Source organism: Chiloscyllium punctatum, chromosome 4, assembly GCF_047496795.1.
Source record: "Chiloscyllium punctatum isolate Juve2018m chromosome 4, sChiPun1.3, whole genome shotgun sequence".
Lineage (NCBI taxonomy): Eukaryota > Metazoa > Chordata > Chondrichthyes > Orectolobiformes > Hemiscylliidae > Chiloscyllium > Chiloscyllium punctatum.
The window spans coordinates 6,347,968-6,375,705 of NC_092742.1; the positions used below are offsets into that span (position 1 = coordinate 6,347,968).

Here is a 27,738-nt window from a genome sequence, read left to right on the forward strand (position 1 = left end):
CAGTGAGGGTCAGCCCCTTCAGGAGAGGGAGGGGGACCCCATACCCCAGTGAGAGTCAGCCCCTTCAGGAGAGGGAGGGGGACCCCATACCCCAGTGAGAGTCAGCCCCTTCAGGAGAGGGAGGGGGACCCCGTACCCCAGTGAGAGTCAGCCTCTTCAGGAGATTTGAGACAAATAAAGCTGTATAACTCAATGAACGGATTTGTCTGAAAGCCCTAGATGTGTAATGAATCTGTTATTGAGAAACTTGCTTACTCCAATAAATAAATCAAAAACAATGAAAATTATGTTTAATTTATTTTCACTTTTAAAATCCATCTACCGCTTAAAAAAAAACACATACTAAAAGAAAGTTACAAATTGATGAATTCAATGTCTTATTTCTACTACAGTTCTCAGAAGCACTGCTGAGTTCAGCTTTCAGTTTGACCAACACAGTGCATGGGGGCTCAGAGCTGCTGTGTGCTGGTTCAAAGCTCTGTCCAGCTGTCATCGCCTCCTCCACAAACCTTCCATCCCTCAGTCACTTCCAGGTGTCCATATCCATGGGCAGCCAGCTGGGTACAGGTTACAGAGAGCACCGTGAGTAAGGTTCCCCGGATATGGATGTGTGGCCAACACGAGAGAGTGCCTATCCAACCGCACCAAGTGAGATCTGGGCAGTGTCTCCCTGTGACACAGATCATTTGGTAACGTTCAGAGTCTGATATCACTCGAACTGAGGGAGGAGGATTCTGAACATCAGTTGTGTGGGACCTGAAGTGTTAACTCTGTTCCCCCTCTGTCCACTGATGCCGCTAGCTGCTGAGTTTCTCCAGCATTTTCTGTTTTTGTTTGAGATCTGCAGCGACTTCAGGTACTTTGCTGGCAGCCAGGAGTAGGGTGTGTCTGAAAAGTTCTTTGTCAAACTACAGTGAGCTGCTGAACACATTCCGAGACAGGGAAAGGACTGGGGAAGGCCTCAGCAGGAACTCCCTCTGCCCTGGAGGTTATATACACCCGGGGTTCCGAGGCTCCAGACTCTCAATCGCAGAGGCTGTCGTCCGAGTCACTGTCCCCCTCCAGGGGAAGCTGCAGAACGCTCACAGCCTCGTCCAGCTCCTGTTGTAGCTGCTCCAGGTCCTGCTCACTCGGGAGGCACACATCCGGCGTCTCTGAGGAACATGACTCGGCTGCTTCCTCCCACTTGCCGGAGGGCAGAGGGGGCTTCTCCTGCGCCGAGGACCCCAATCCCCCAGCAAACCGGCGACGTCTCTGCTGCAGGAACAGGAGCGCCGCCTCCTGGACAACCTGAGAACAGTCGGCGGTGCCAAACTCGGGCCCGTTGACACTGATGTGCATGAGGCTGTTGAGGAGCTGAGTGCTGGGCTCGGTGAGGAAGAAGCGGCTGCCTCGGAGCCGGGCAGTGATCCTCCGGAGAGCCCCTAGGCCGCGCTCGGACCAGCTGTTGGTGATGGGCATGGAGAGGGAGACCTCTGCCAGGGGCAGGAGGGCAGCACACGATCGGTGCAGCTCACTCTTGAGGGTGAAGAGTCGGCGGAGGCACCACTCCGTCACAGTCACCCGAGTATCAGTCAGCACCGAGTCCGGCACATTGTTCTTCCAGGTGTGCAGGTCAAACTTGAGCTTGGCCCACTCCCCGAGGAGCCGGGTTAGCTTAGTCTCTCCACCCTCCGCCTCCCGGTAGAAATGGGCGGCCAGTGCCCGCATCTCGGGCTGACCGTACTCAGCAAAGTCTGCCGACTCAGGCGACGGCACCAGCAGTGGGTTGAAGATGGAGAAAGCGGAGACCAGTGGCAAGGACGCTCCAAACCTGCGCTGCAAGTCGGCCTTGATGGCCGTCACGTAGGCGTCGAGCAGGGAGCACAGCTCGGCCTCTTGCTCTGGGCTGGGTGGCGGCAGACCAGCTGAGGCCAGGCGCCCAGAGGGCAGGAGGTCGGCCTGGAGCCGGCTCAGGGCCTCCCTGGAACCTGCCGCCTCGTTCAGCTTGTAGACGGTGTACTTGATGGAAGGCTCCAGGGTGAAGTAATTCACCGTGCCCTTGCGAAAGACCTTGCTGAGGCCAGCCAGGATGGGAGAGACTTCCTGCAGGATGTAGAGGGCCCCAGCAAAGCGCACACTCCTCAGCTGGGTCACTAGGCCACAGGCTGTAGCGTCGGCCTGCTCCAGCTGGCTCAGGGCCTGCAGTAGGGCCGCGTAGTCGTTGTAAGCCCCTTCCACTGAGGCCTGCAAGGAGAGCCGTCTCCTCCGGCAAGCCCTCTTCAGCCTACGCAGCAGAGCCGCCTTCAGGCGCCCGCTGGGCAGGGCCTTCTCCAGCCTGACACTGAGGTAGGCCTCAGCCAGGACTGGGCACTTCTCCAGCAGCTCCCACAGCTGCTCCAGGTAGGATTCCACCCTGAGGAGGTAGCGACAGTCCGGGCAAGACGAGGCTCCCGCCAGCATCAGGCGGTGACACAGGCAGTGGAAGGCGATGAGGGACGGGTTGAGTTCCTGCAGCCTGGCGGCCACCCCAACACGCTCCGAGGTCATGACCTCGCCGCCGTCAGTCACCAGTGAGGCCATACGCTGGACGGGCAGCTCCAACCGGGCCATGGTGCGGCTGATCAGTCCGGCCAGCTCCTCGGACGGGTCAGTCTCCGGGCTGAAGCGGGCGGCCTGCACGAAGAGGAAGCTGGTCGACACCTCAGCCGTCTTGGGGTCGACGTACTGGACAAAGGCCATCAGGGCGGCCGAGTCCTCAGCCTCAGCGCCCGGGCAGCCAGTCACTCGGTCGCACAGCAGGCCGTAGCAGCCTGCCTGCCTGACCCGAGCCACCAGGCGGTTAACGATCACCTGCCCCAGTGAGACAAACACCTCACGCAGGGTGTCCGGTCGGCGGAAGTGGGTGGCCCCTTTCAGGCCGGCCTCAGCTAACAGCCTCAGCACTGACAGCAGCTTGGCAGTGGGCAGCTCCTCGCGGGCTAACCAGTAGGCAGCCAGGAAGAGCGCGTGGAGAGCCGCGCCCTCCTCTTTCTCCTTCTCCGCCATCTCCCTCTCGGACATACGGCCAGTCAGCTCTGCGTGCACTGCAGCTGCGTGCTGCTGAGATTCGGCATGGACCTGCAGCGCTGACTTCTTGTAGCGGACGGCAGGCGTGCCATTGAACACCTTAGTCTTGTTCTGCTTGTTCTGGGTGTCGTGCCGGCGGCAAAGGTAACAGTACATGCCCTGGCCCTCTTCGTACAGCAACCAGTAAATACCCGTCCGCTCGCAATACGTCAGGTCCCTGTCCGACAGCCACTTGTGAACAAACTTGTCTCCCCTCCTGTAGTCAGGCTGCACCCGCTCACAGGCCAGCCGGTGGCATTTGTAGTGGGCGTGAACCTGTGCTGAGTCGTACTGCGCAAAGACCTCACGGAATGCAGCCTCCAGCTCCCCGACCTGCCCGTCCTGGCTCTCGCTCGCCTCCTGCTGGTGTTTGCCAGAAGGCAAGTCCTCCCCTCCTGCTGGCTGAAACAATGACGATGGCGACGGGCTGATGCAGTCAGCGTCAGGAGAATCTACAGGACGAGACACACAAAGGAAACACCGTTAAGTGTCACCGGAAAGTATCCAGGACCAGCAGGAAGGAGCTGCCTGCTCTTCCACCAACGATGTTTGGATTGTATTCCCTGTCACATCTTACCTCATCAAGGAATAATGGAAGAATCGTCTTATCACAGGGTTACAGGGCTCAACAGGGTATACGGAGGGAGGATGCTACCCCCAAGATGGGTAGAAAATCAAGGGACAAAGTTTCAGAATTAAGGGTCAGACCATTTTGGAGTAAAATGATGAGAAACCTCTTCACTCAGAGAGTGGTGAACTTCAGAATTTCTCTACCCCAGAAGGTTATGGAAGCTCAGTCACTGAACAAGTTCAAGACAGAAATGGATAGGGTTCTCCTTTTTAAAAACAAAAGGGATAGTGCGCGTAAACAGTGTTGAAATGGAATCGCGGCAATTATCTCATTGTGCACTCAAGGGGCTGAAGGGCCTCACCTGTTCGTATTTTATAGAATCCCTACAGTGCAGGTAGAGGCCACTCAGCCTATCGAGTCCAAACTGACTCTACGAAGAGCATTCTACCCACCTCCCCTACCCTATCCCTGTAACCCTGCATTTCCCATAGCTAGACCACCTAGCCTGCATGCCCCTGTACACTATGGGCAATTTAGCTTAATCAATCCACCCTAACCTGCAGGTCTTGGACTGTGGGAGAGAACCAGACTATCTGGAGGAAACCTGCTCAGACAAGGGGAGAACATCCAAACTCCACACAGAGAGTCACCCAAAGTTGGAATCGAACCTCTCCCCCTGGCGATTTTTGAACGGTCAGCAAGCTGATTATTAAACAGGCCAAGCAGGCCATGAACAATCCTATTAGAGACAAAAAGAACCCTGCAGATACTGGAATCCACAGTAGACAGGCAGGAGGCTGGAAGGTCACAGCAAACCAGGCAGCATCAGGAGGGACAGGCAGGAGGCTGGGGGAACACAGCAAGGCAGGCAGCAACAGGAGGGACAGGCAGGCTTTTGGGTATAACCCTTCTTTAGGGCTGGGGGTGGGTGTGTGGGGGGAGCTGCAGGTAAAGGGGGTGCCGGGGGGGTGGTGAAGTGGGGATAGGTGAAGACAGGTAGAGGGTATGACCTGGTTGGTCAACCAGAGGAATGAATCTGGTTGGTGGCAGGGAGGAGTGGAAGGGAGGGGGAGGGGCTGGGAAGGGAGTTGGGGGATGGGAAGGGAGGTTATTTGGAATTAGAGAATTCAATGTTGAGTCTCAAGGCTGTAGGCTGCCCAGGTGGAAGATGAGGTGTTGTTCCTCCAATTTACACTGTGGTTCGTTGTGGCAACCGACGAGGTCAAGGATGGCCACATCAGAAAGGGAGTGGGAGGGGGAATTGAAATGGGCGGTGACTGGGAGGTCCGGTCGGCCTCCGTGGGCTCGGCTGAGATGCTCGGCAAACCGTCCCCTAAGTTTACGTTCAGTCTCCTCGATGTAAAGAAGACCACAGCGGGAGCACCTGATGCAGTAAACTAGGTTGGAGGAGAGACAGGTGAACCTCTGTCTGACCTGGAAGGGCTGTTTGGGGCCCTGGATGGAGGTAGGGGGGTTTGGTGTGCTAACAAGTTTTGCATCTTTTCTGGTTGCAGGGGAAGGTACCTGGGGGTTCGGTGAGGGGAGGGGGTTGGTTAGTGGGGAGGGTGGCACAAACCAAGGACTGGCAAAGAGAACAGTTCTTGCAGAAGGCAGAGAGGGGTGAGGAGGGGAAGAGGTTCTTGGTGATGGGGTCTAGTTGAAGTTGGTCCACCAACTTGTAAATGTAAATCCTGTCCCTCAGGATTCCCTCCAACAACTTGCCCCTCACCGATGTCAGGCTCACTAGTCTATACTTCTCTGGCTGGTCCTTACCACCTTTCTTATATAGTGGCACCACGTTAGCCAACCTCCAGACTTCTGGCACCTCAGCTGTGACTGTCGACAAATATCTCAGCAAGGGGCCCAACAATCACTTCCCTAGCTTCCTACAGTTCTAGGGTCCACTTGATCAGTTCCTGGGGATTTATCCACTTTAACTCGTTTTAAGAAATCCAGCACTTCTTCCTCTGTAATATGTGCATTTTTTATGATGTCACCATCTATTTCCCCACATTCTGTATCTTCCATGTCCTTGTCCACAGTAAACACTGATGCAAAATACTTGTTTAGTATCTCCCCCGTCTCCTGTTGTTCCATACATAGGCTGCCTTGCAGATCTTTCTGGGGCCCTATTCTCTCCCTAGTTACCCTTTTGTCCTTAATATATTTATAAAATCCCTTTGAATTCTCCTTAATGCTGTTTGCCAAAGCTATCTCATGTCCCCTTTTTGCCCTCCTGATTTCCCTCTTAAGTATACTCCTACTACTGCCTTTATACTCTAAGGATTCACCCGATCTCTGCTGTCCAAAACTGACATATGCTTCCTTCTTTTTCTTAACCAAAGCCTCAATTTCTCTAGATTGAGCTAACTTTGTGAACTGTTGCTGTAGGTAGGAACATCCACAAGCCCTTTGGGAGGGAATTCTAGGATTTTGACTCAGCAATACTGAAGGGAACGGCAAAATACTTCCAAGTCAGGATGGTGAGTGGCTCGGAGGGGAACTTGCAGGGGGTGGTGTTCCCATGTATCTGCTGCCCTTGTCCTTCTAGATGGAAGCAGTTATGGATTTGGAAGGTGCTGTCTGAGGATCTTTGGTGAGTTTCTGCAGTGCATCTTGTAGATGGTACACACTGCTGTTACTGAATGTTGGTGGTGGAGGGAGTGAATGTTTGTGAATGCGGTGCCAATCAAGTGGCTGCTTTGTCCTGGATGGTGAAAAACTTCTTGAGTGTTGTTGGACATTCTGTATCTTCCATGTCCTTGTCCACAGTAAACACTGATGCAAAATACTTGTTTAGTATCTCCCCCGTCTCCTGTTGTTCCATACATAGGCTGCCTTGCAGATCTTTCTGGGGCCCTATTCTCTCCCTAGTTACCCTTTTGTCCTTAATATATTTATAAAATTCCTTTGGATTCTCCTTAATGCTGTTTGCCAAAGCTATCTCAGGGCAAGTGGGGAGTATTCCATCACACTCCTGACGTGTGCCTTGTAGATGGTGGACAGGCTTTGGAGTCAGGAGGTGAGTTACTTACTACAGGACTCCTCGTCTTTGACCTGCTCTTAGAAGCACAAAATCCTTACAGTGTGGAAAGAGGCCATTCAGCCCATAGAGACCACACTGACGCTCCAAAGACCATCCTGCCCAGACCCAAACCCCCTATCCTAACCCCGTAACGCTGCATTTCCCGCAGCTAACCTTGTACCATCGGTATTTTTATGGCAAGTCAACGCTGAAGACTCTGACAGTAACATTGTCTGTAAGGTTTGGCTCGGTGTGTTGGACCATTTCACACTATTGCTCGACTAGTCCGAGATACAGCTCTCCCAGTTTTGACCTTAGCCCCTAGATAATGGTCAGGAGGGTTTTACAGAGTGACAGGGCTGAGGTTGCTGTTGGCGTGCCCAAGCTTAATGTCAATGGCCAGTCCAGTTTCATTTCTTTGTTTAGATTTTGTAGCGCTTTGATACAACTAAGTGACCAAGTAACGATAATCAAGCACACTCGTCATTCTTACCACCACTGAGACAAGCATTCAATTCTAGATTATTCAGTGAATTTAAATTTCACCAGCTGCTGAAGGCACAGGAGCAGCAGTAGGCCATTCAGCCCATCAAGCCTGCTCCACCAATCAATAATATCATGACTGATCTGATATCCTTTAATTTCACATTTCTGCCTTTCCCTCTCTTGGTTCCCTGAAAAATCTGTCTATCACAACCTTGAACATAGTTAATGACCCGGCCTTGGCACTCCTCAGCAGCCAAGAATTCCACAGATTCAATCCCCTCAGAGAAGAAATTCCTCAACTCGGCCTTACTGTGAGATGGTGCCTTCTGGTCCTAGAATCTCCCACAAGCAGAAAAACCTTTCTGCATTTACCTTGTCAAGCCCCTTGTGAAGAGTCATTACACCCAAAATGTTAACTCTGCACGTTCTCCCGTATCTGCATGGGTTTCCTCCGGGTGCTCCAGTTTCCTCCCACAGTCTAAAGATGTGCAGGTAAGGTGGACTGGCCATGGTAAATTACCCCATAGTGTTCAAGGATGTGTAGGTTAGGTGCTTTAGCTATAGGAAATGCGTTGATAGGTAGGGGAATGGGAATGGGAATGGGTGGATGCTCTTCAGAGGGTTGGTGTGGACTAGGGCCCTAATGATCTGCTTCCACACTGTAGGGATTCTAAAATATTTCTCTCCACAGATGCTGCCACACTTTCCAGCAATTTCTGGTTTTGTTGTTAAGAATTTTGTATATTTCAATAAAATGACCTCTCTTTTTCTAAACTCCAATGAGTACAGGCCAACCCACTCAATCCCTCCACATGAGTCCCTCCATCCCTGGGAACAGCTGAGTGACCCTTCTCTGGTCTGCCTCCAATGCCAATGTATCTTTCACAAATAATGGGTCCAAACCTGTCCACAATATTCCAGTTGAAGTCTAACTGACACCTTGTATAGCTTTAACAAGACCTCTCTGTTTTTATACTTCACTCCCTTTTAATGAAAAGCCAACATTCCATTTGTCTTACCAGTAACCTGCTGAGCTTGGACATTAACTGTCTGAGATTCAGATGCAAGGACTCCCTAATTAATTTGTGCTGTAGCTTTCTGCAAATCACCCCCCAGTTCAATTATATTCTGCTCCTCTATTCTTCCTGACGAAGTACAAAACATCACATATCCCACACTATATTCCATCCACCTGCTTCCTTAACCTGTCTTTTTCTCTCTCTATTAACTGTGAGTCATCTTCATCTTCCCACATGCTGTTGCGTCATCTGCAAATCTGGTGATCGCATATTCTATCATCCGAGCCATTAAAACATTTTAGAAACAACTGTGGCCCCAACACTGCTGTCCTGAAAACGCCCTCTTTATCCCAACTATGTCTTCTATTAATTATGATGTGGAGGTGCCGGTGTTGGACCGAGGTGGGCACAATTTAAAAACCACACAACACCAGGTTATAGTCCAACAGGTTTAGTTGGAAGTGCAAGCTTTCAGAGCGCTGTTCCTTTGTCAGGTAACTAGTGGGGCAGGATCACAGGACACAGAATTTTAGTAAACGATTCAAGTGTCATACAACTGATGTGATGTACAGAATGAACCCAGATTGCTGTTATGTCTTTAATCACTTAGAATGGGGATGCAGATTTCAATCAATTCTTAGGTAAATTTCAGAACATCTTTCAATTCACAGTCCCGAAGTAACTTAAGGTTTTATCAGTATATAAATAAAAAATACTTCAGCTCAGACAATGCATTCAAAATGTGAGGTTAGAGTATGTTCTATTTTCAAAATAGGAATTTATAAAATGTCACACAGACTGACCGCCTACAGATTGTGCGCTTTTTGAACAAAATAGAATGTATCTGCAAATGCAAGCTCAAAGTTGGAATACAGACAGACTCTAACCTCACATCTTTAACTCATTGTCCGAGTTGAGATGTCACTTTTTTTATATACTCATAAAACCTTAAGTTATCTCGGGACTGTGAATTGAAAGATGTTCTGGAATTTACATAAGAATTGATTAAAACGTACATCCCCATTCTCAGTGATTAAAGACGTAACAGCCATCTGGATTTGTTCAATACATCATATCAGTTGTATGACACTTTGATCTTTTACTATAATCTCCGTGTCCTACGATCCTGCTCTACTAGCTACCTGGTGAAGGAGCAGCGCTCCAAAAGCTTGTACTTTCAAATAAACCTGTCGGACTATAACCTAGTGTTATGTGATTTTTAACTTCTATGAATTAGCCAGCTCTCAGGCCGTACTAACTTAAATAGGAGAAAGTGAGGACTGAAGATGCTGGAGATCAGAGCTGGAAAAGCGCAGCAGGTCAGGCAGCATCCAAGGAGCAGGAGAATCGACATTTCCGGCATAAGCCCTTCTTCAGAAATGAAAGAGGGGCTTATGCCCGAAACGTCGATTCTCCTGTTCCTTGGATGCTGCCTGACCTGCTGCGCTTTTCCAGCAACACATTTTTCAGTTCGTACTAACTTAAGTCCTCAGCTTGAAGTGGAGGGATACAGGGCTCAGAAAACCACCAGACGCCCAGGCTGCCTGTGTGGGAGAGCAGGCCATTGGTTATCGCTGACTTAAGGCAGGCCTTAAACGATAGGGAAATGTTAGGAATTACGCAGAAGCTGCCAGCAGCAAGAACAATCAATGCATTCAGAGTCAAACATTGCAGAGAGTTTATCTAAATAAACCCACCATCAGATAACCAAAACATAGTGAAAGGTAAGTTTTAAAGAATGTGTTAAAGAAGCATTCCAACAGGCAGAGGAAGGGAGAATTCTCAATAAAAAAAACAAAAGAACTTGTGGATGCTGTAATCAGAAACAAAAACAGAAGTTGCTGGAAAAGCTCAGCAGGTCTGGCAGCATCTGTGAAGAGAAATCAGAGTTATTGTTTTAGGCCCGGTGACCCTTCCTTGGAACTCAGTTCTCTCTATAGATGCTGCCAGACCTGTTGAGCTTTTCCAGCTATTTCTGTTTTTGATTCCATGTTAAGAGAAAATTCTGGGATTTGTGACGCAAGTAACCAAAGGCACAGCTGCCAATGGTGCAGCGAATGGAATTACGAGATGCTGTCATTAGAAGACTGCACATACGTTTCGGAGTTGAGAGGCTGGAGACGGTCACAGAGATCGGGAGGGATGTGAACTTGGAGAGGTCAAAGAGCGAAGGAATGCAGGTTCTACCTGGAGAACAACCAGCTGTCTTCAGGTATGGGACCCAAAGCTCAGGATTAGCTGAGGTCCAGGTGGATGTGGAGTTTCAGCCAGTGCAGTTCACAGCCAGCTCCCCCCCCACACCCATCCCCTACCTCACTATCAAGCGACCCTTATCCCAGCCCCAAACACTAAAACCATTCGTTGCCCCTCAGGCTCTTCTCAGCTCCCCTACAGCCGCAGCCCCTCCCCATCGCTTAAGCCCCAGGCTTTTCAGACACTCACGGCCACAGACACTGCAGGCAAACTTCCTTCGCTTGGCAATGCCAAAGCTGCTGGAGGTCTCGACCGTATCCCCGCTGGCATCAATGGTCAGTGTCAAGGCAACTGGAGGCTGCTCATCCAGGCTGGTACTGTCCTGTTGGTCGAGTGGTGAGAGGAGGGGCTCAGTCCCTGAACTCTGGACCCCTTCGGGTTTCTCTGCCTCCTCGCCGGGCTCCGAAGGGTCAGCAAAGGTCCGGCTCTGTGAGGTGATCCCATGGGGTAGTGCTCCACTGGCGTGGGAGTACAAGTGATCACGCAGACTGCTCCGCACACTGAACCGCTCTCCACAGTAGTGGCACGAGTAGAGTTTGTGGTGTTTGCCCCGCTTGAAGTTGAGGCCAGGGACCTGCAGCCCAGCCGAGGGTCCGCCCCGGGAACCCACCGACAGGTTCTGGCTGTGATCGTCCGACGCTAGCTGTCCAGCAGAGTCCTGGCTGCTAGCCGTGATCACCGGGGCGCGGGCGTACCGATGCTCGGGGATGTTGGACGGCACACCAACTGACACTTGGCAGAGTGGGTCTGCGCCCTGGCTTGACACGCCACTCCGACTGCTAGAAGGCTGGAGGTCCCTCACGGTCAGCTTCTGGGAGCCAGAGATCTGGATGCCGTACAGATTGGGCGACTGCAGAGGCAGCACGTCAGGATGCTGGACGAAGACCTGCCCAGCGTGGCCCGCCTCATGGACCAGGTTGTAGGCATGCAGGAAGCGGATACCCTCCTCCAGGCGGTTTGGATCCACGGGCTGTTTCGGACCTTTGCCTGTGTACATCAGGTGCAGCAGGTAGCTGAAGATGTCTGGCTGTATGTCCACTGGCTGGACCTTAATATAGTCGCTGTCGGGCAAAACAGAAGCCAAAGAGTTAAATTCCCGCTGTGCGCTCTCTTCAAAACTCACTCCGAAAGCGTCAACCCACACCATCACACCGGAGACACCAAACAGAGAGAGAGGTCAAACCAAACGTCTCGAGTGGGTGTAAGAGAACAGACCGCTGTGATTTCAATGCAGAGCAGAGTTCTCTCTGGTGTCCTAGCTAAGTCTTATCATCAACCAGGATAATCAGGCCGCTGTCATATCGCTGGATGGGAGGTTGCTGTGCACTAAGCTTCTGACTACATTTTCTTCCTGTGACACACATTGGGATGGCATGGAATCGTGAAACTGCTTTGGAAATGCAGGCTTTGCAAAGTGATAGTCGTCTTTGTCTCATTGGACATAGCTTGATCCCTCATTAAAGTGACACAACTAGGGGAGGGCATGGTCTAGTGGTATTATTATTAACCCAGAGACCCAGCTAATGTTCTGGGGACACGGGTTCAATTCCGCCAGATGGTGAAATTCAAATTCAATAAAAATCTGGAATTAAGAATCTAATGATGACTATGAATCCATTGTCGATTGTCAGAAAAACTCATCTGGCTCCCTGATACCCTTTAGGGGAAGAAAATCTCAATCTTCTACGGTCTTGCCTGCATGTGACTCCACACCCACAACAATATGGTTGACTCTTAACTGCCCTCTTGGCAATTAGGGATGGACAATAAATACGGCCTGGCCAGCCTCATCCCATGAATGCATAAAAATTGGAGGTGGGCCAATCTAGGGCCACTGCTGCGTATCAGACCATGTGGAGCAAGAGGGCGCCCGGGTGGTGACTTGTATCAGCTCAGAAATTGAACCTATGCCATGGGGCTGCATCGAAAGCTAGCCATGCAGCTAACTGCCCCATACAGGAACAGTTCAAAGCAGCAGTCATTGTCCTGTCAAATAGGGCAGCACTTAATCAGGTATTAGACAAATAAACTCAGGATTGAGAAGCTGGGGATGTAAGGGTAGCCTCCAACCCCAAACTGACCAATAACAGAATGAGGAAGAGATCAAAAGCGAGGGAGATGAAGGGAAGGAGAGAGGCAGGCAGAGAGAGAGAAAGAGAGAGAGGGACAGGGAGAGAGAGAGAGAGAGAGAGAGAGAGAGAGAGAGAGAGAGAGAGAGAGAGAGAGAGAGAGAGAAAGAGAAAGAGAGGGACAGGCAGAGAGAGAGAGAGAGAGAGAAAGAGAGAGAGGGACAGGCAGAGAAAGGCAGAGAGAGACAGGCAGAGAGAGAGATAGGCAGAGAAAGGCAAAGAGAGAGAGAAAGACAGAGAGAGAGAGAGAGAGACAGAGAGACAGAGAGACAGAGACAGGCAGAGGAAGAGAGGGATGTCTCTTACCTTGACTGATGAATAAAGATCATTTTGAAGTAATTGGAAAATGCAGCCAGTACTGATCGATGAGCTTTGAAGTGAATGTCCCCAACTGCAACGGTGCAGTCACACAGGAAACCAAACTCCCTCTGGATATTCAACTGTTGCAGCAGCACCAGTCCATGATTAGCTACGTCCATGATGCAGCTCTGTAGGATACAACAAAGGCTGATTAACAATCCACTTCTGTAGGCTAGAGGCTGCAGCATACCCTGAAACACAGCAACTCTGGTACTGGGACAAGGACTGGGAGGTAGAAGGTTAAATCTCACCACAACAATACAATTTGTAGAACTGATTTCTATAATATCATCTTCAAGAAGTCAGTACAATCAAGGATGCAGCCCAACTGCAACAGAGTACAACAGCTTCACCAGAATCCTTCAGATTCCAGGACCTCCTGCCCTTATCCAACCATCCAAACTCTGACCTCCATTCCTTAGTAGTACCCAGTTAACCCTCAACTTTCCTCTGGAACAGGCAAATAAATCCTGGCACTGCCCACAGCACCACAGTCACAGAATTGTACAGCATGGAAGCAGACCCTTTGGTCCAATTCATCCATGACGACCAGATATCCTAAATTAATCTAGTCCCATTTGCCAGCACTTGGCCCAGATCCCTCTAAACCCTTCCTATTCATGTACCCATTCAGATGCATTTTAAATACTGTAATTGTACCAGCCTCCACCACTTCCTCTGGCAGCTCATTCCATACACGTACCAAGAAGAAGTTTCCCCTTCGGTCCCTTTTAAATCCTTCCCCTCTCACTTTAAACCTATGCCCTCTGGTTTTGGGTCTCCCTAACCTGGGAAAAAGGCCTTGACTATTCACCCTATCCATGCCCCTCACGATTTTATGAAGCTCTATAAGATCATCACTCCAATGTTCCAGAGAAAAGAGCCCAGTCTATTCAGCCTCTCCCTATAACTCAAACCCTCCTGATAAAGTATTGGGGAAATAATAGCTAAATCCTCCATTTTGTAAGTCTCCTTTTTGTGATAATAACTTGCCTTTTAAAATGGCTAAACACGGTGACCATGAGAATGGAACAAGGACTGCATGAATCCTGGCATAAACCAGTCAGTGAAGGAACAGACAAGGACAGAGAAAAAATGCATTGGATTCTGGTGACTTTGATGACATTGGGGGGGGTGAAAATGTGTTGCTGGAAAAGCGCAGCAGGTCAGGCAACATCCAACGAGCAGGAGAATCGACGTTTCGGGTATGAGCCCTTCTTCAGGAATGAAGGAATTTACTTTGGGAGCAGAAGGTTTTCATGCTGACACTGCTTTGTCTCTGGGAAAGCGACCAAGACGATCTAAACATCTCAATGCCTTTTTGTATTTGGCTTATCAAAGTGCCTAAATGATGGGAAAAGTTGGGTATGTGCTCATTTGCCATCGATTCACAGGGGGTTATCCCTCTGTAGCCTCTCTCTTTTAGCTGGCCTGAGGTGGCCAAACAACTAATACGCTGGACCTCCTGGGATAAAATTGAGCAATGGCAGTCAGCAGGTATGAAATGACCCTGGTCTGGGATTGGTAGCAATCTGGCTACAACAGATCCCTTACACCCTCTTTCCTGGTAGTCGTTAATAATACTATTAATGACATTATTTGTTTTAGTAAAAATGGGAGCATCTCTAGTGCCTTATATATGGGGACTAGTCGATGCTGTTTAACTATCCCATGGATTGAACCAATCCAAAATTTAACTAAATTTGGTTATTTTCTGTTTGATTGGTCCTCTGTTCTTAACAGAACATCACGGTCCCTTTCGAAGGGCCCTAATTCCAGGGCATGGAAAGATGGATATTCTGGCCTAACCGCCTATAACAGCACCTATTTTGTTTGCGGGTTCAAGGCCTATCCATGGCTCCCCTTAGACGAATGGGGATCATGTCATATCGGGTATGCGGTTCCCCTTATTCGGGTTTTAGGCAGGTTACCTTCACCTCCGAGGATGAAGAGGTACCTCCTTAATCTTCTCATGTTTATTGGGATGAATCCCCCCCACTGGCTTTCATTGACAGGGAACCAAATTGGGTAGATGAAGAATAATACTGGAAATTGTCACCAATAATACTGCAGATACCATGACTGATATCATGCTGATATGGTCACAATCAGGACAGTGACCCTTCAGAATCATTTGGTCTTGGACTTTCTACGAGCTGAGGAGGGTGGCCCTTGTGCATTGTAGGAAAGGAATGCTGCACCTACATTCCTGACAGATCCTCCCCAGGCACATTAGCCAGGAGGTCCAGAAACTTAATGTTATGGATCATGATAAGATCAGTAGCTTTACTGGATGGTGACCATTTAAAGGTCTCTTTGGGAGTATTGGTGGCATTTTTTTTCATTTTGGGACTATATTACTTACTGTAATTGTCTGCATTCTTGCATTCAAATGCTTATGGTCACTGATATCTGATTGCTTTTGTCGTAAACTTTAGGAATGGCCCAGTTGATCATGAAATTATCAAAAGGAGGGAATGATAAAGTATTGGGGAAATAACAGCTAAAATTCTCAATTTTGTAGGTCTCTTTTTTGCAATAATAACTTGCCTTTTAAAATGGCTAAGCACAGTGACCATGAGAATGGAACAAGGACTGCATGAATCCTGGCATAAACCAGTATCTGTCTGAATCCCAAACAGGCGCTATAACGGAATATTGATTGTAACCTAGGTATTATCTCAGTGATGCAAATAACACATTAACAGTATTGTTTATTTTGTGTGAGAAACAACACTAATGTATCAATTACCTCAAGAGAACCTAATTAAGACTAGAAACATTATATGGAGGTAATCAGAGCAAAATGATATGATAATGCAAAATAAGGGTACAAATTATGCTGCCACTTTGTTAAGATTTAGAAATGTTTTGAGCTTATTCAGGGTCATCTCTTTGATACCCTGAGTGTTGCTAATTGATCTGCCAGCCGGCCCGATAACAATAAAAGAGTGCTATTTTGCAACCTTCAAGTGGTCCAAGAATTTTTAACTTTACACTCCAACACTGGCAACATCCGTATAAATCTTTTTTGAACCCTCTCAAGTTTAACAGCATCCTTCCTATAGCAGGGAGACCAGAATTACACGCAATATTCCAAAAGTGGCCTAACCAATTTCCTGGACAGTTGCAACATGACCGCCCAACTCCTATACTCAATGCACTGACCAATAAAGGAAAGCATACCAAATGCCTTTCTTCACTATCCTATCTACCTGTGACTCCACTTTCAAGGGACCATGACCCTGCATTCAAAGTCTCTTTGTTTGGCAACAATCCCCAGGACCTTCAGATCAAGAGTATAAGTCCTGCCCTGATTTGCCTTTCCAAAATGCAGCATCTCTCATTTACCTAGATTAAACTCTAACTGCCACTCTTTGGCCCATCGGATCAAGGTCCTGTTATACTCGGCAGTAACCTTCTTCGCTGTCCACTGTACCTCCAGTTTTGGTGTCATCCACAAACGTGCTGTTTCTGGTGAGAGTACTCCAGGGTTACTCCTTTGAAGAGGAGCAGGGTATTCTCCCCATGTGCTGGGACCCCTTCATCAAAATCGGTTGACTGCACTTCAAAATGACTTCTGAAAACTGTTTGGGAGATTGTGCTAGGTGCTACAAAAATGCAATGCTGTCTTTGTTTACAGTAAAGGAAAGCAAGTTAGGAGCATACCATTGGTTATACAGATATAGGAATCAGCAGCCCACTCCATCATTCAGTAAAATCACTGCTTGAATACCTGGTTTGTGATTTTTATTCCACTCTGCTGTCTGCCACCTCCCCGCTCCCCCCCCCCCCACCCCACCCAATGGTGCCATTGCTCAAGGGTTGATAGAGCCACCACACAGTTCACAACACAAGAAAGTGAGTCCTGCAGATGCTGGAAATCAGAGTCAAAAAAAGAGTGGTGCTGGAAAAACACACCAGGTCAGGCAGCATCTGAGGAGCAGGACAGTGGGGATGGGGATGGGGATGGGGATGGGGCTGGGGCTGGGGCTGGGGCTGGGGCTGGGGGGAAGGTAGTTGGTTTCATCTCTCCTCCCCCCACCTCATCCCAGATCCAACCCTCCAACTCGGCACCGCCCTCTTGAATTGTACCACCTACCCATCTTCCTTTCCACCTTTCCTCTCCACCCTCCTCCCCGACCTATCACAATTAATCCCCACCTTCATCTACTACTGCCTTCCCAGCTACCAGCCCCACCTCCAATCTCCCATTTATCACTCAACCCCCTTCTCCGCCCCAACATTCCTGATGAAGAGCTTATGCCTGAAATGTCAACTCTCCTGCTCGTCGGATGCTGCCTGACCTACTGTGCTTTTCCAGCACCACACATTTCAACACAGTTCACTACAGAGTGACCTTGTTTTATTAGAAACTTGTGCATCAAACCTTACAAGCCTGTAGTCACTAAACTAGGGAAATGCTCCTGTGTACTGAGCGAACCAGTAGCTGGGTCACACAGCTAGAGTCGGAAGCAGTGTGTCAGATGTTTACGAGGGCACCAGCATCTGTGAACTACAGTGCGGGGGTTGGGCAGATTGCCACGAGAAACTGGTTAATCAACTCAACTTCTGTTAAAAATCATTCTTACAGATATACACATGACACCAGGTTTCACTGCTCAATCTTTGGTTTTATCAGACTGAGCAGCTTGCTCAGTCAGGTCAGTGGGCAGTTACTAGTCAAGCCACATTGCACAGGAGTCACATGTAGGTCAGACTAGTTCAGGGCTGCAGAGTCCCTTCCTAAAGGATATCAGTGAATCAGGTGGGTTTTTAATAACAATTCAACAGTTTTCATAGCATCCCTACAGCAAGGAAAGAGACCATTTGGCCCATCAAGTCTGCACCATCTCGCTGAAGGGCATTCCATCCAGACTCAGCCTCCGCCTCCCCCTCCCCCCCCCCCCACCCCCCCACAAGCATCCCTGTAACCTCACATTTAGAGCTAAAGAGGCTTACAGCATGGAAACAGGCCCTTCAGCCCAACTTGTCCATGCTGCCCAGTTTTCACAATTAAACTAGTCCCATTGTTTCAGACAATCGGAGGTAAAACAAGCAAAGGCTTGCAATCCTGCAAATAAAAGCAACTGCACCCACGCCCCCAGCAACTCACGCATCAATTTCTATCAGTTGCTGCTGTGGTTACCTCTGTCTGTGTGGTGAGATTCAACAAGCCCCATTTCGAAGGGGCTGAGAAACCATATTTTGAGTGCATGCAGCTCAGTACATATTGGTTCAGGGAGCTGTGCTTGTAATTATACCACACAATGTTAAATTCAACCCAGAATCCCTTCCTCCTTCCTCCCTCCCCCGCCTCCCCCTCCCCCCAATGTGGCCAGACTAAAACCCACCTAAAACTTGACTGCTGTAAAGTTTGCTCTAGTTAAGGGAGGGGGTGGCAGCTTACTGGGGTCAGCCAGAATGCAGGTTTGAGATTACAATCATACTGAATCACAGGGCAACTGGAGCTGCTGAAAGCCTGTGCTCCTTGTTAAGGCCACAACAATTGTTAAGTCTTTACCCTTCATCACCTCAGGGCTCTCTGAACTCCAAGTTGACTTCCGACCCCATACACTGTTCTCCATCGCAGACACAAGCAGTTTTAACTTCTGCGACATGGTAGGACTCAGCCCTTGTCTCAGCTGAGCTGCTGCTGAAACCCTCATTCCTGTCTCCTTTAGCTCCATATTACTCCAGCACTTCCCCAGCCGCTCTCCACTGCCCAACTCCAAACTCTCACCAAACATACCGCAGCAATCCTTGCATGGGGTGAAGCTAATAAATTTGAGAGTGTGGTGCCAGTCAAGTGGGCTGCTTTGTCCTGGATGCTGTTCAGCTTCTTGAGTGTTGTTGGAGCTGCACCCATCCAGGGAAGTGGGAAATATATTTCATCCCACTCCTGACTTGTGCCTTGTAGATGCTGGACAGGTTTTGGGGAGTCAGAAAGTAAGTTACTCATTGCAGTATTTCTAGCTTCTGACCTGCTCCTGTGGCCACAGTATTTGTACGACTAGTTCAGTGCAGGTTCAGGTCCATGGTAACTCCCTGTAGAGATGCTTTCAATCATCCAGGACAAAGCTGCCCACTTGATTAGCACCACATCTACAAGCATCCACTCCATCTATCACCGACGGTCAGTAGCAGCAGTGTGTACCATCTGCAAGATGCACGGCAGAAACTCACTGATGATCCTCAAACAGCACCTTCCAAACCCACTTCCATCTAGAAGGACAAGGGCAGCAGATACATGGGAACACCACCCCCTGCAAGTTCCCCTCCGAGCCGTTCACCATCCTGACTTGGAAATATATCGCCGTTCCTTCACAGTCGCTGGGTCAGAATCCTGGAATTCCCTCCCTCGGGGCATTGTGGGTCAACCCACAGCACATGGACTGCAGCGATTCAAGAAGGCAGCTCACCCCCACCTTCTCAAGGGGCAACTAGGAACTGAAAAACTCAATGACACCCACATCCCCTCAATGAATAAAACACCACTGAAGGCACAAGTTGGAAAAGCACGGCAGGTCAGGCAGCATCTGAGGAGAAGGAGAATCGATGTTTCAGGCATAAGCCCTCATCAGGAATGAGCCTCATCTGCAATGATCACTTTCTCCTAGAAGGCAGGGGTTGCCCAATGAATATGCTCCCCCATCCTAAATGATGATGGCTGATCCTCTATCTCAGCAACACACTACTGTTCTCTCCCTCTTGATATTCCTCGACCCCTTCAGCCTCATAACCACTAATAACTAAGTGCCCTGGTGCTCCCTGATCAATACTGGGCTCCCAATTAAACAGCACCTCAATTTTTAAACTGTTATCCATTTTCATTAAGTCATAGAGATATACAGCACAGAAACAGACCCTTCGGTCAAACTCATCCATGCCAACCAGATATCCTAATCTAATATAGCTCCCATTTGCCAGCACTTTGCCCATATCCCCATAAACTCTTCCTATTATATACCTAACCAGATGCCTTTCAACTGCTGTCATTGTACCACCTTCCACCAATTCCCTTGGCAGCTCATTCCATATTTGCACCACCCTCTGAGTGAATAAATTGGCCCTTAGGTGCATTTTAAATTTTTCCCCTCTCACCCTAAACCTTTGCCCTCTAGTTCTGGACTCCCCCAACCCAGGGAAAAGACTTTGTTTATTTATCCTAAACATGCCCCTCATGATTTTATAAACCTGTATTAGGTCACCCCTCAGCCTCCGATGCTCCAGGGAAAACAGCCCCAGCCTGTTCAGCCTCTCCCTATCCTTCAAATTCTCCAACCCTGGCAACATCCTTGTAAATCTTTTCTGAACCCTTTCAAGTTTCACAACATCCTTCCGATAGAATTGCATACAATATTCCAAAAGTAGCCTAACCAGTGTCCTGTACAGCTGCAACATAACCTCCAAATTCCTATGAAGGAAAGCATACTAAACGCCTTCTTCACTATCCTATCTACCTGCGAATCCACTTTCAAGGAACTATGAACCTGTACTCCAAGGTCTCTCTGTTCCCATTAAGTGTATAAGTCCTGCTCTGACTTGATTTTCCAAAATGCAGCATCTGAATTAAATTCCCTCTGCCACTCCTCGGCCCATTGGCCCATCTGATGAAGATCCCATTGTACTCTGTGGTAACCTTCTTCACTGTCCACCACACCTCCAATTTTGGTGTCATCTCCAAACTTACTAAATATACTTCCTATATTCACATCAAAGAAAGAAACAAAGAAAGGTTTACAGCCCAGGATCAGGCCCTTTGGCCCTCCAAGCCTGAGCCGATCCAAATCCACTGGCTAAACCTGTCGCCCAATTCCTAAGTATCTGTATCCCTCTGCTCCCCACTACCCACGCATCTGTCCAGACGCACCTTAAATGAATCTACTGTGCCTTCCTCTACCACCTGCTGGCAACGCGGCCCAGGCATCTACCACTCTCTGTGTGAAGTACTTTCCACATGTATCCCCCTTAAACTTTCCATCTCTCATCTTATACGCATGACCTCTCGTTATTGAATCCCTCACCCTGGGAAAAAACTTATTTCTATCTACCCTGTCTACACCATTTATCATTTTGTAGACCTCAATCAGATCCCCTCTCAATTTCCTTTCATCTAATGAAAACAAACCTAACCTACCCAACCTCTCTTCATAGCTAGCACCTTCCATACCAGGCAACATCCTCGTAAACCTTCTCTGCACCCTCTCCAAAGCGTCCACATCCTTTTGGTAATGTGGTGACCAGAACTGTACACAATATTCTAAATGCGGCTGAACCAATGTCTTGTACAATTTTAACCAGACCTGCCAGCTCTTATACTCAATAACCCGTCCGATGGAGGCAAGCATACCATATGCCTTCTTGACCACTCTATCCACCTGTGCAGCCACCTTCAGGGTACAATGGACCTGCACTCCCAGATCTCTCTGCTCATCAACTTTTCCCAAGGCTCTTCCGTTTACAGTATAGTTTGTTCTAGAATTAGACTTCCCAAAATATATCATCTCACATTTGCCTGGATTGAACTCCATCTGCCAATTCTCCGCCCAACTCTCCAGTCTATCTATATCCTCCAGTATTCTCTGACAGTCCTGTATGCTTTCTGCTACACCACCAATCTTTGTGTCATCTGCAAACTTGCTGATCATACCAACAGTGCCCTCTCCCAGATCATTTATGTATATTACAAACAACGGTGGCCCCAACACTGACCCCTGTGGAACACCACTGGTCACCTTTCTCCAGTTCGAGAAACTCCCTTCAACTACTACTCTCCGTCTCCTGTTGCTTGGTATATGTGACAATAAATTCAATACAATTCAAATTCAATTCAATTCAATTCTCAAACAGTTCTTTATCCACCCAGCTACAACATCCTGCACACCATGTGACTTCACTTTCTCCATTAGTTAACATGGGGAACCTTATCAAATGCCTTACTAAAGTCCACGTACAGAGGAACCGCGATTATCCAAATATCGGATTATCCGAAGGAGATCTTGAGTTCCTGATGGAAATGTTACATCTCAACATATTTCAATCCTGATCATGTCTTTTGTTTACAGGTACAATGATTAAAAACAAACTCGGCCTTATTGAAACGCTGCCGAGAACAGTCCAGTCACTGTCTCCAACTGAATGACATCCTGCCCTCTCGGTCATCCCCCCACACACTTTCCCTGGAGTTCTACACGGGTGTGTACCCTAACCCCCCCCCCCCCACCTTCCCCAGATACTGTACAGGGCAAAGGTGGAACATGTCAAAATGTTGCAGTAAAAAGTTTGTGTGCGCACACTATTTGGAGACTCTCAGCCCCAAAAGCCACCAGCATCAGCAGTCTTGTTGGTGATGTTAAGACTGGCTGCCCTGGAGAGGTGGTGTTGGACGGGGTTGGGGCGCCGGGGCGGTGTTGGACGGGGATTGGGTGTTGGACGGAGGAGGCACTATTGGACGGGGTTTGGGGGGGGGCAGACAGAGGGGGCAGTGTTGGACAGGGTTGGGGGGGGGGGGGGGGCAGGGGTGGTGTTGGACGGGGTTTGGGGACTATGGCCAGGAGGCGGTGTTGGACGAGGTTGGGAATGTGGCCAGGGGGCGGTATTGGACGGGGTTGGGGACTGTGGCCAGGGGTCGGTGTTGGAGGAGGTTGGGGACTGTGGCCAGGGGGCAGTGTTGGACAGGGTTGGGGGCTGTGGCCAGGGGATGGTGTTGGACAGGGTTGGGGGCTGTGGCCAGGGAGCAGTGTTGGATGGGGGGGGTGGGCAGCGACAGGTGAGGGGGACAGTGTTCGACAGGTTTGGGGTGCTCGAGCAGAGGGTGGTGTTGGATGCGTTTGGGGGACGGACAGAGGTGGGGGTTCACATGTAGTGTGCTGCTGCTGTCTCATCTCCTGAACAGGGAGCAGACTTAACAGAAAACTCCGAGCCCTAGAGAGGACATTGAATCAATTAACTGAATAATCAATTATCTGAACGAACTAGTGCCCGCCCATCTTGTTCAGATAATCGAGGTTCCTCTGTGTAGATATCTACAGCTCTTCCTTCAACTATCAACTTGGTCACTTCCTCAAAGAACTCTATTACATTGGTATGGCATGATCTACCCCACACAAAACCATGTTGCCGCTCACTGATAAGTCCATTCTTTCCCAAATATAAATAGATTTTATCCCTCGGCACCTTCTCCAGCAACTTTCCCACCACTGAAGTTAGGCTCACTGGTCTGTAGTTATCTGGAATATCCCTACTACCCCTCTTGCACAGGGGGACAACATTAGCAACTCTCCAGTCCTCTATTACCTCACATGTTTAAAGATGCTACAAAGATTTCTGTCAGGGCCCCAGCTATTTCCTCTCTCATTTCCCTCAGCAACCTGGGATAGATCCCATCTGGTCCTGGGGATATGTCCACCTTAATATCCTTTAGCCCGAAACATCTTCCCTCCTTATGTCAACATGACCGAGAGTAAACAAACCTCATCACGTCCCTCTCTCAGTGAACACTGATGCAAAGTAATCATTGAGAATCTCACCCATTTTCGCAGGTTCGGCACACAAAGTTCCTTCCTTAACCTTTAGTGGATCAACCCTTTCTCTAGTTACCTCTTGCATCTTATACAAGAATAAAAGGCCTTGGGACTTTGCTTAATTCTGCTTGCTAAAGTTATTTCCTGACCCCTTTTAGCCCACTTGATTCCTCGTTTAAGATTGGTCCTACTCTCCTGATATTCCTCCAAGGCCCATTCTGTTCTTAGCTGCCTGGACCTTATGTACGCTTCCCTTTTCCTCTTGGCTAGTTGCACGATTTCTCCTGTAATTCACGGTTCACAAATCTTGCCTTTCCTATCCCTTGTTTTCAAAGGGACATGCCTATCCTGCACTATCTTCAACATCCTTTCAAATCCTTCCCTATCTCATTCTCTCCTATCGCATTCTCTTTGGAATCTCGTTCTCCCACAGTATCCTTTGCGATCTCTCCTCTCTAATTCGGATTAGTGGGAAGAAATGTATCTCGCATTGCATTGTCGGCAGCGCAGTTTGATTAGAAAGTGAGAAAATTACAGTAACATCGACAACATGGTGCTCTCTAGCTAGTGGTTCACAGATATCATTGCCCACACTATACAGTCACAAACACTCCTTCCACAGCCCCAATGGCTATTAAGACAACGAGGCCCCTTCCATTACTGTTGGGGATGTGGAGACCACCCAACGTCACCCTCAGAGAAAGACCCCAACAAACCTCTGGGATATACACACACAATTCCCACCTCAATCAGAGCCTCACAGACCCCCTCCCTCCTTCAGCCCATGCCACATCTGAGGGGGACACAGACCTTGCCCACCCCTCTCCATCTCTCCACCCCCCACCCCCTAACCCCATCAGGCCACATGGGCCTGGGAAGTGGGGTTACATTTTCTCCCTGGGGTGGCATGGAGGGTGCCTGGCACAGACCCTGGTCTGTGTGGGGGTGGGTCTCTCTCTCTCCCTCTATCTCTGCCTCCTGCCTCTTTCCCCCAGGGGTTGGGGGTTTCTCTGTCTCTCTCCCTTCCCCCCCCTACAAAGGATGGGGAGTCTCTGCCTCGCTCTCTCCCAGGGAGTGAGGGTTACCTCAGTCTATCTCCTGCAGGAGGGTGAGGTATATCTCTGTCTCTCTCCCCCAGGGCTGGGGGTATCTCTGTCTCTCCCCCGGGGGTGGGGTATATCTCTGTCTCTCTCCCCCAGGGCTGGGGGTATCTCTGTCTGTCCCCCGGGGGAGAGACAGAGATATACCCCACCCCCGGGGGTGGGGTATATCTCTGTCTCTCTCCCCCAGGGCTGGGGGTATCTCTGTCTCTCCCCCGGGGGTGGGGTATATCTCTGTCTCTCCCCCGAGGGTGGGGTATATCTCTGTCTCTCTCCCCCAGGGCTGGGGGTATCTCTGTCTCTCCCCCGGGGGTGGGGTATATCTCTGTCTCTCCCCCGAGGGTGGAATATATCTCTGTCTCTCCCCCGGGGGTGGGGGGTATCTCTGTCTCTCCCCCGAGGGTGGAATATATCTCTGTCTCTCCCCCGAGGGTGGGGGGTATCTCTGTCTCTCCCCCGGGGGTGGGGGGTATCTCTGTCTCTCCCCCGGGGGTGGGGGGTATCTCTGTCTCTCCCCCGGGGGTGGGGGGTATCTCTGTCTCTCCCCCGGGGGTGGGGGGTATCTCTGTCTCTCCCCCGGGGGTGGAATATATCTCTGTCTCTCCCCCGGGGGTGGGGGGTATCTCTGTCTCTCTCCCCCGGGGGTGGGGGATGTCTCTGTCTCTCTTCCCCCGGGGGTGGGGGGTATCTCTGTCTCTCTTCCCCCGGGGGTGGGGGGTATCTCTGTCTCTCTTCCCCCGGGGGTGGGGGTATCTCTGTCTCTCTCCCCCGGGGGTGGGGGTGTCTGTCTCTCTCTCCCCCGGGGGTGGGGGGTATCTCTGTCTCTCTCCCCCGGGGGTGGGGGTATCTCTGTCTCTCTTACCCCGGGGGTGGGGGTATCTCTGTCTCTCTCTCCCGGGGGTGGGGGGTGTCTGTCTCTCTCTTACCCCGGGGGTGGGGGTATCTCTGTCTCTCTCCCCCGGGGGTGGGGGGTGTCTGTCTCTCTCTCCCCCGGGGGTGGGGGGTGTCTGTCTCTCTCTCCCCCGGGGGTGGGGGGTATCTCTGTCTCTCTCCCCCGGGGGTGGGGGTATCTCTGTCTCTCTCCCCCGGGGGTGGGGGGTATCTCTGTCTCTCTCCCCCGGGGGTGGGGGGTATCTCTGTCTCTCCCCCGAGGGTGGAATATATCTCTCTCTCTCCCCCGAGGGTGGAATATATCTCTGTCTCTCCCCCGGGGGTGGGGGGTATCTCTGTCTCTCCCCCGGGGGTGGGGGGTATCTCTGTCTCTCCCCCGGGGGTGGGGGGTATCTCTGTCTCTCCCCCGGGGGTGGAATATATCTCGGTCTCTCCCCCGGGGGTGGGGGGTATCTCTGTCTCTCTCCCCCGGGGGTGGGGGATGTCTCTGTCTCTCTTCCCCCGGGGGTGGGGGGTATCTCTGTCTCTCTTCCCCCGGGGGTGGGGGGTATCTCTGTCTCTCTTCCCCCGGGGGTGGGGGGTGTCTGTCTCTCTCTTACCCCGGGGGTGGGGGTATCTCTGTCTCTCTCCCCCGGGGGTGGGGGTGTCTGTCTCTCTCTCCCCCGGGGGTGGGGGGTATCTCTGTCTCTCTCCCCCGGGGGTGGGGGTATCTCTGTCTCTCTTACCCCGGGGGTGGGGGTATCTCTGTCTCTCTCTCCCGGGGGTGGGGGGTGTCTGTCTCTCTCTTACCCCGGGGGTGGGGGTATCTCTGTCTCTCTCCCCCGGGGGTGGGGGGTGTCTGTCTCTCTCTCCCCCGGGGGTGGGGGGTATCTCTGTCTCTCTCCCCCGGGGGTGGGGGTATCTCTGTCTCTCTTACCCCGGGGGTGGGGGTATCTCTGTCTCTCTCTCCCGGGGGTGGGGGGTGTCTGTCTCTCTCTTACCCCGGGGGTGGGGGTATCTCTGTCTCTCTCCCCCGGGGGTGGGGGGTGTCTGTCTCTCTCTCCCCCGGGGGTGGGGGGTATCTCTGTCTCTCTCCCCCGGGGGTGGGGGTATCTCTGTCTCTCTCCCCCGGGGGTGGGGGTATCTCTGTCTCTCTCCCCCGGGGGTGGGGGTATCTCTGTCTCTCTTCCCCCGGGGGTGGGGGGTGTCTGTCTCTCTCTTACCTGTGACCTGGCGGCGGTGCGTGGTCTGTTACGTCAGGGATACGCTCCGCCCCTCGTTACGCGTTGACGACACGAGGGCTGACGTCATATGCGGCCCGGATAAACCCCGCCCCATCCCCGCCTCATCTCCCCTCAACCCACCTCCCTCCTCATCTCCCCATCCCCCTCCTCATCTCCCCTCAACCCACCTCACTCCTCATCTCCCCATCCCCCTCTTCATTCCCCCTCAACCCACCTCCCTCCTCATCTCCCCATCCCCCTCTTCATTCCCCCTCAACCCACCTCCCTCCTCATCTCCCCATCCCCCTCCTCATCTCCCCTCAACCTATCTCCCTCCTCATCTCCCCATTCCCCCTCAACCCACCTCCCTCCTCATCTCCCCATCCCCCTCCTCATCTCCCCATCACCATCCTCATCTCCCCTCATCCCCCTCCTCATCTCCCCTCATCACCCTCCTCATCTCCCCTCAACCCATCTCCCTCCTCATCTCCCCATTCCCCCTCAACCCATCACCCTCTTCATCTCCCCATTCCCTTCTTCATCTCCCTATCCCCCCTCAACACATCCTCTCATCTCCCCATTCCCCTCCTCATCTCCCCACCCCCTCATCCCCCCATCCCTCCAACCCATTCCTCTCCTCACCTCCACCCCATGTCCTCACCTCACCCTCCTCCTGCTCCATCTCCCCATTCCCTCATTTTCCAACCCCCTCCTCACACCAACCCCACCATCCCTCCCTCATTCAGCCCTCAGACCCCTTACCTTCATGCTCAACCCCCCTCCTCTCTCATATTCCACCTTATTCACTCCCTCTCTCTCCACCTCATAAACCCCCATCTCCATCTCACTTTGACCCCCCTCGTTCTTATCACATCTCTGTTCACCCTGCAGCCCCCTTCATCCCATTACATTGCTCCCTTACACTTATCACATCCCCCTACCCCATCACATCCCCATATCCCATCACATCTCCTTCACCCCTTTACTCCATTATATCTCTCCTACTCTCCCACCCCCCACCCATCATATAGAACATTACAGCACTGAGTATTCTTTGCTACCTTCCCCCACCCTCCTCCCTGACCTATC

The 27,738-nt window shown here is 50.7% G+C and overlaps 1 protein-coding gene across 1 annotated transcript; it reads right to left on the minus strand.

The window, feature by feature from the left end:
• Positions 1–275: 275 nt before the first annotated feature.
• LOC140476053 (uncharacterized) lies at positions 276–26,723 on the minus strand. Its single transcript, XM_072568018.1, has 4 exons — positions 26,650–26,723; positions 12,877–13,058; positions 10,631–11,502; positions 276–3,539 (listed from the first exon to the last, which is right to left on the minus strand). The coding sequence occupies exons 2-4, from the start codon at positions 13,047–13,049 to the stop codon at positions 1,024–1,026; spliced, it is 3,561 nt and encodes a 1,186-aa protein (XP_072424119.1). The 5' UTR covers positions 13,050–13,058; positions 26,650–26,723; the 3' UTR covers positions 276–1,023.
• Positions 26,724–27,738: the final 1,015 nt, after the last annotated feature.

Excerpts from the sequence above, each read along its gene's own strand:
- LOC140476053 (XM_072568018.1), bottom strand. The coding sequence starts at position 13,049 with ATGGACGTAGCTAATCATGGACTGGTGCTGCTGCAACAGTTGAATATC. Across the intron at positions 11,503-12,876 it reads ATCTTTATTCATCAGTCAAG|CGACTATATTAAGGTCCAGC; the intron begins GTAAGAGACATC and ends TTTGCCCGACAG. Across the intron at positions 3,540-10,630 it reads TGCCTGCAGTGTCTGTGGCC|ATTCTCCTGACGCTGACTGC; the intron begins GTGAGTGTCTGA and ends CTCGTCCTGTAG.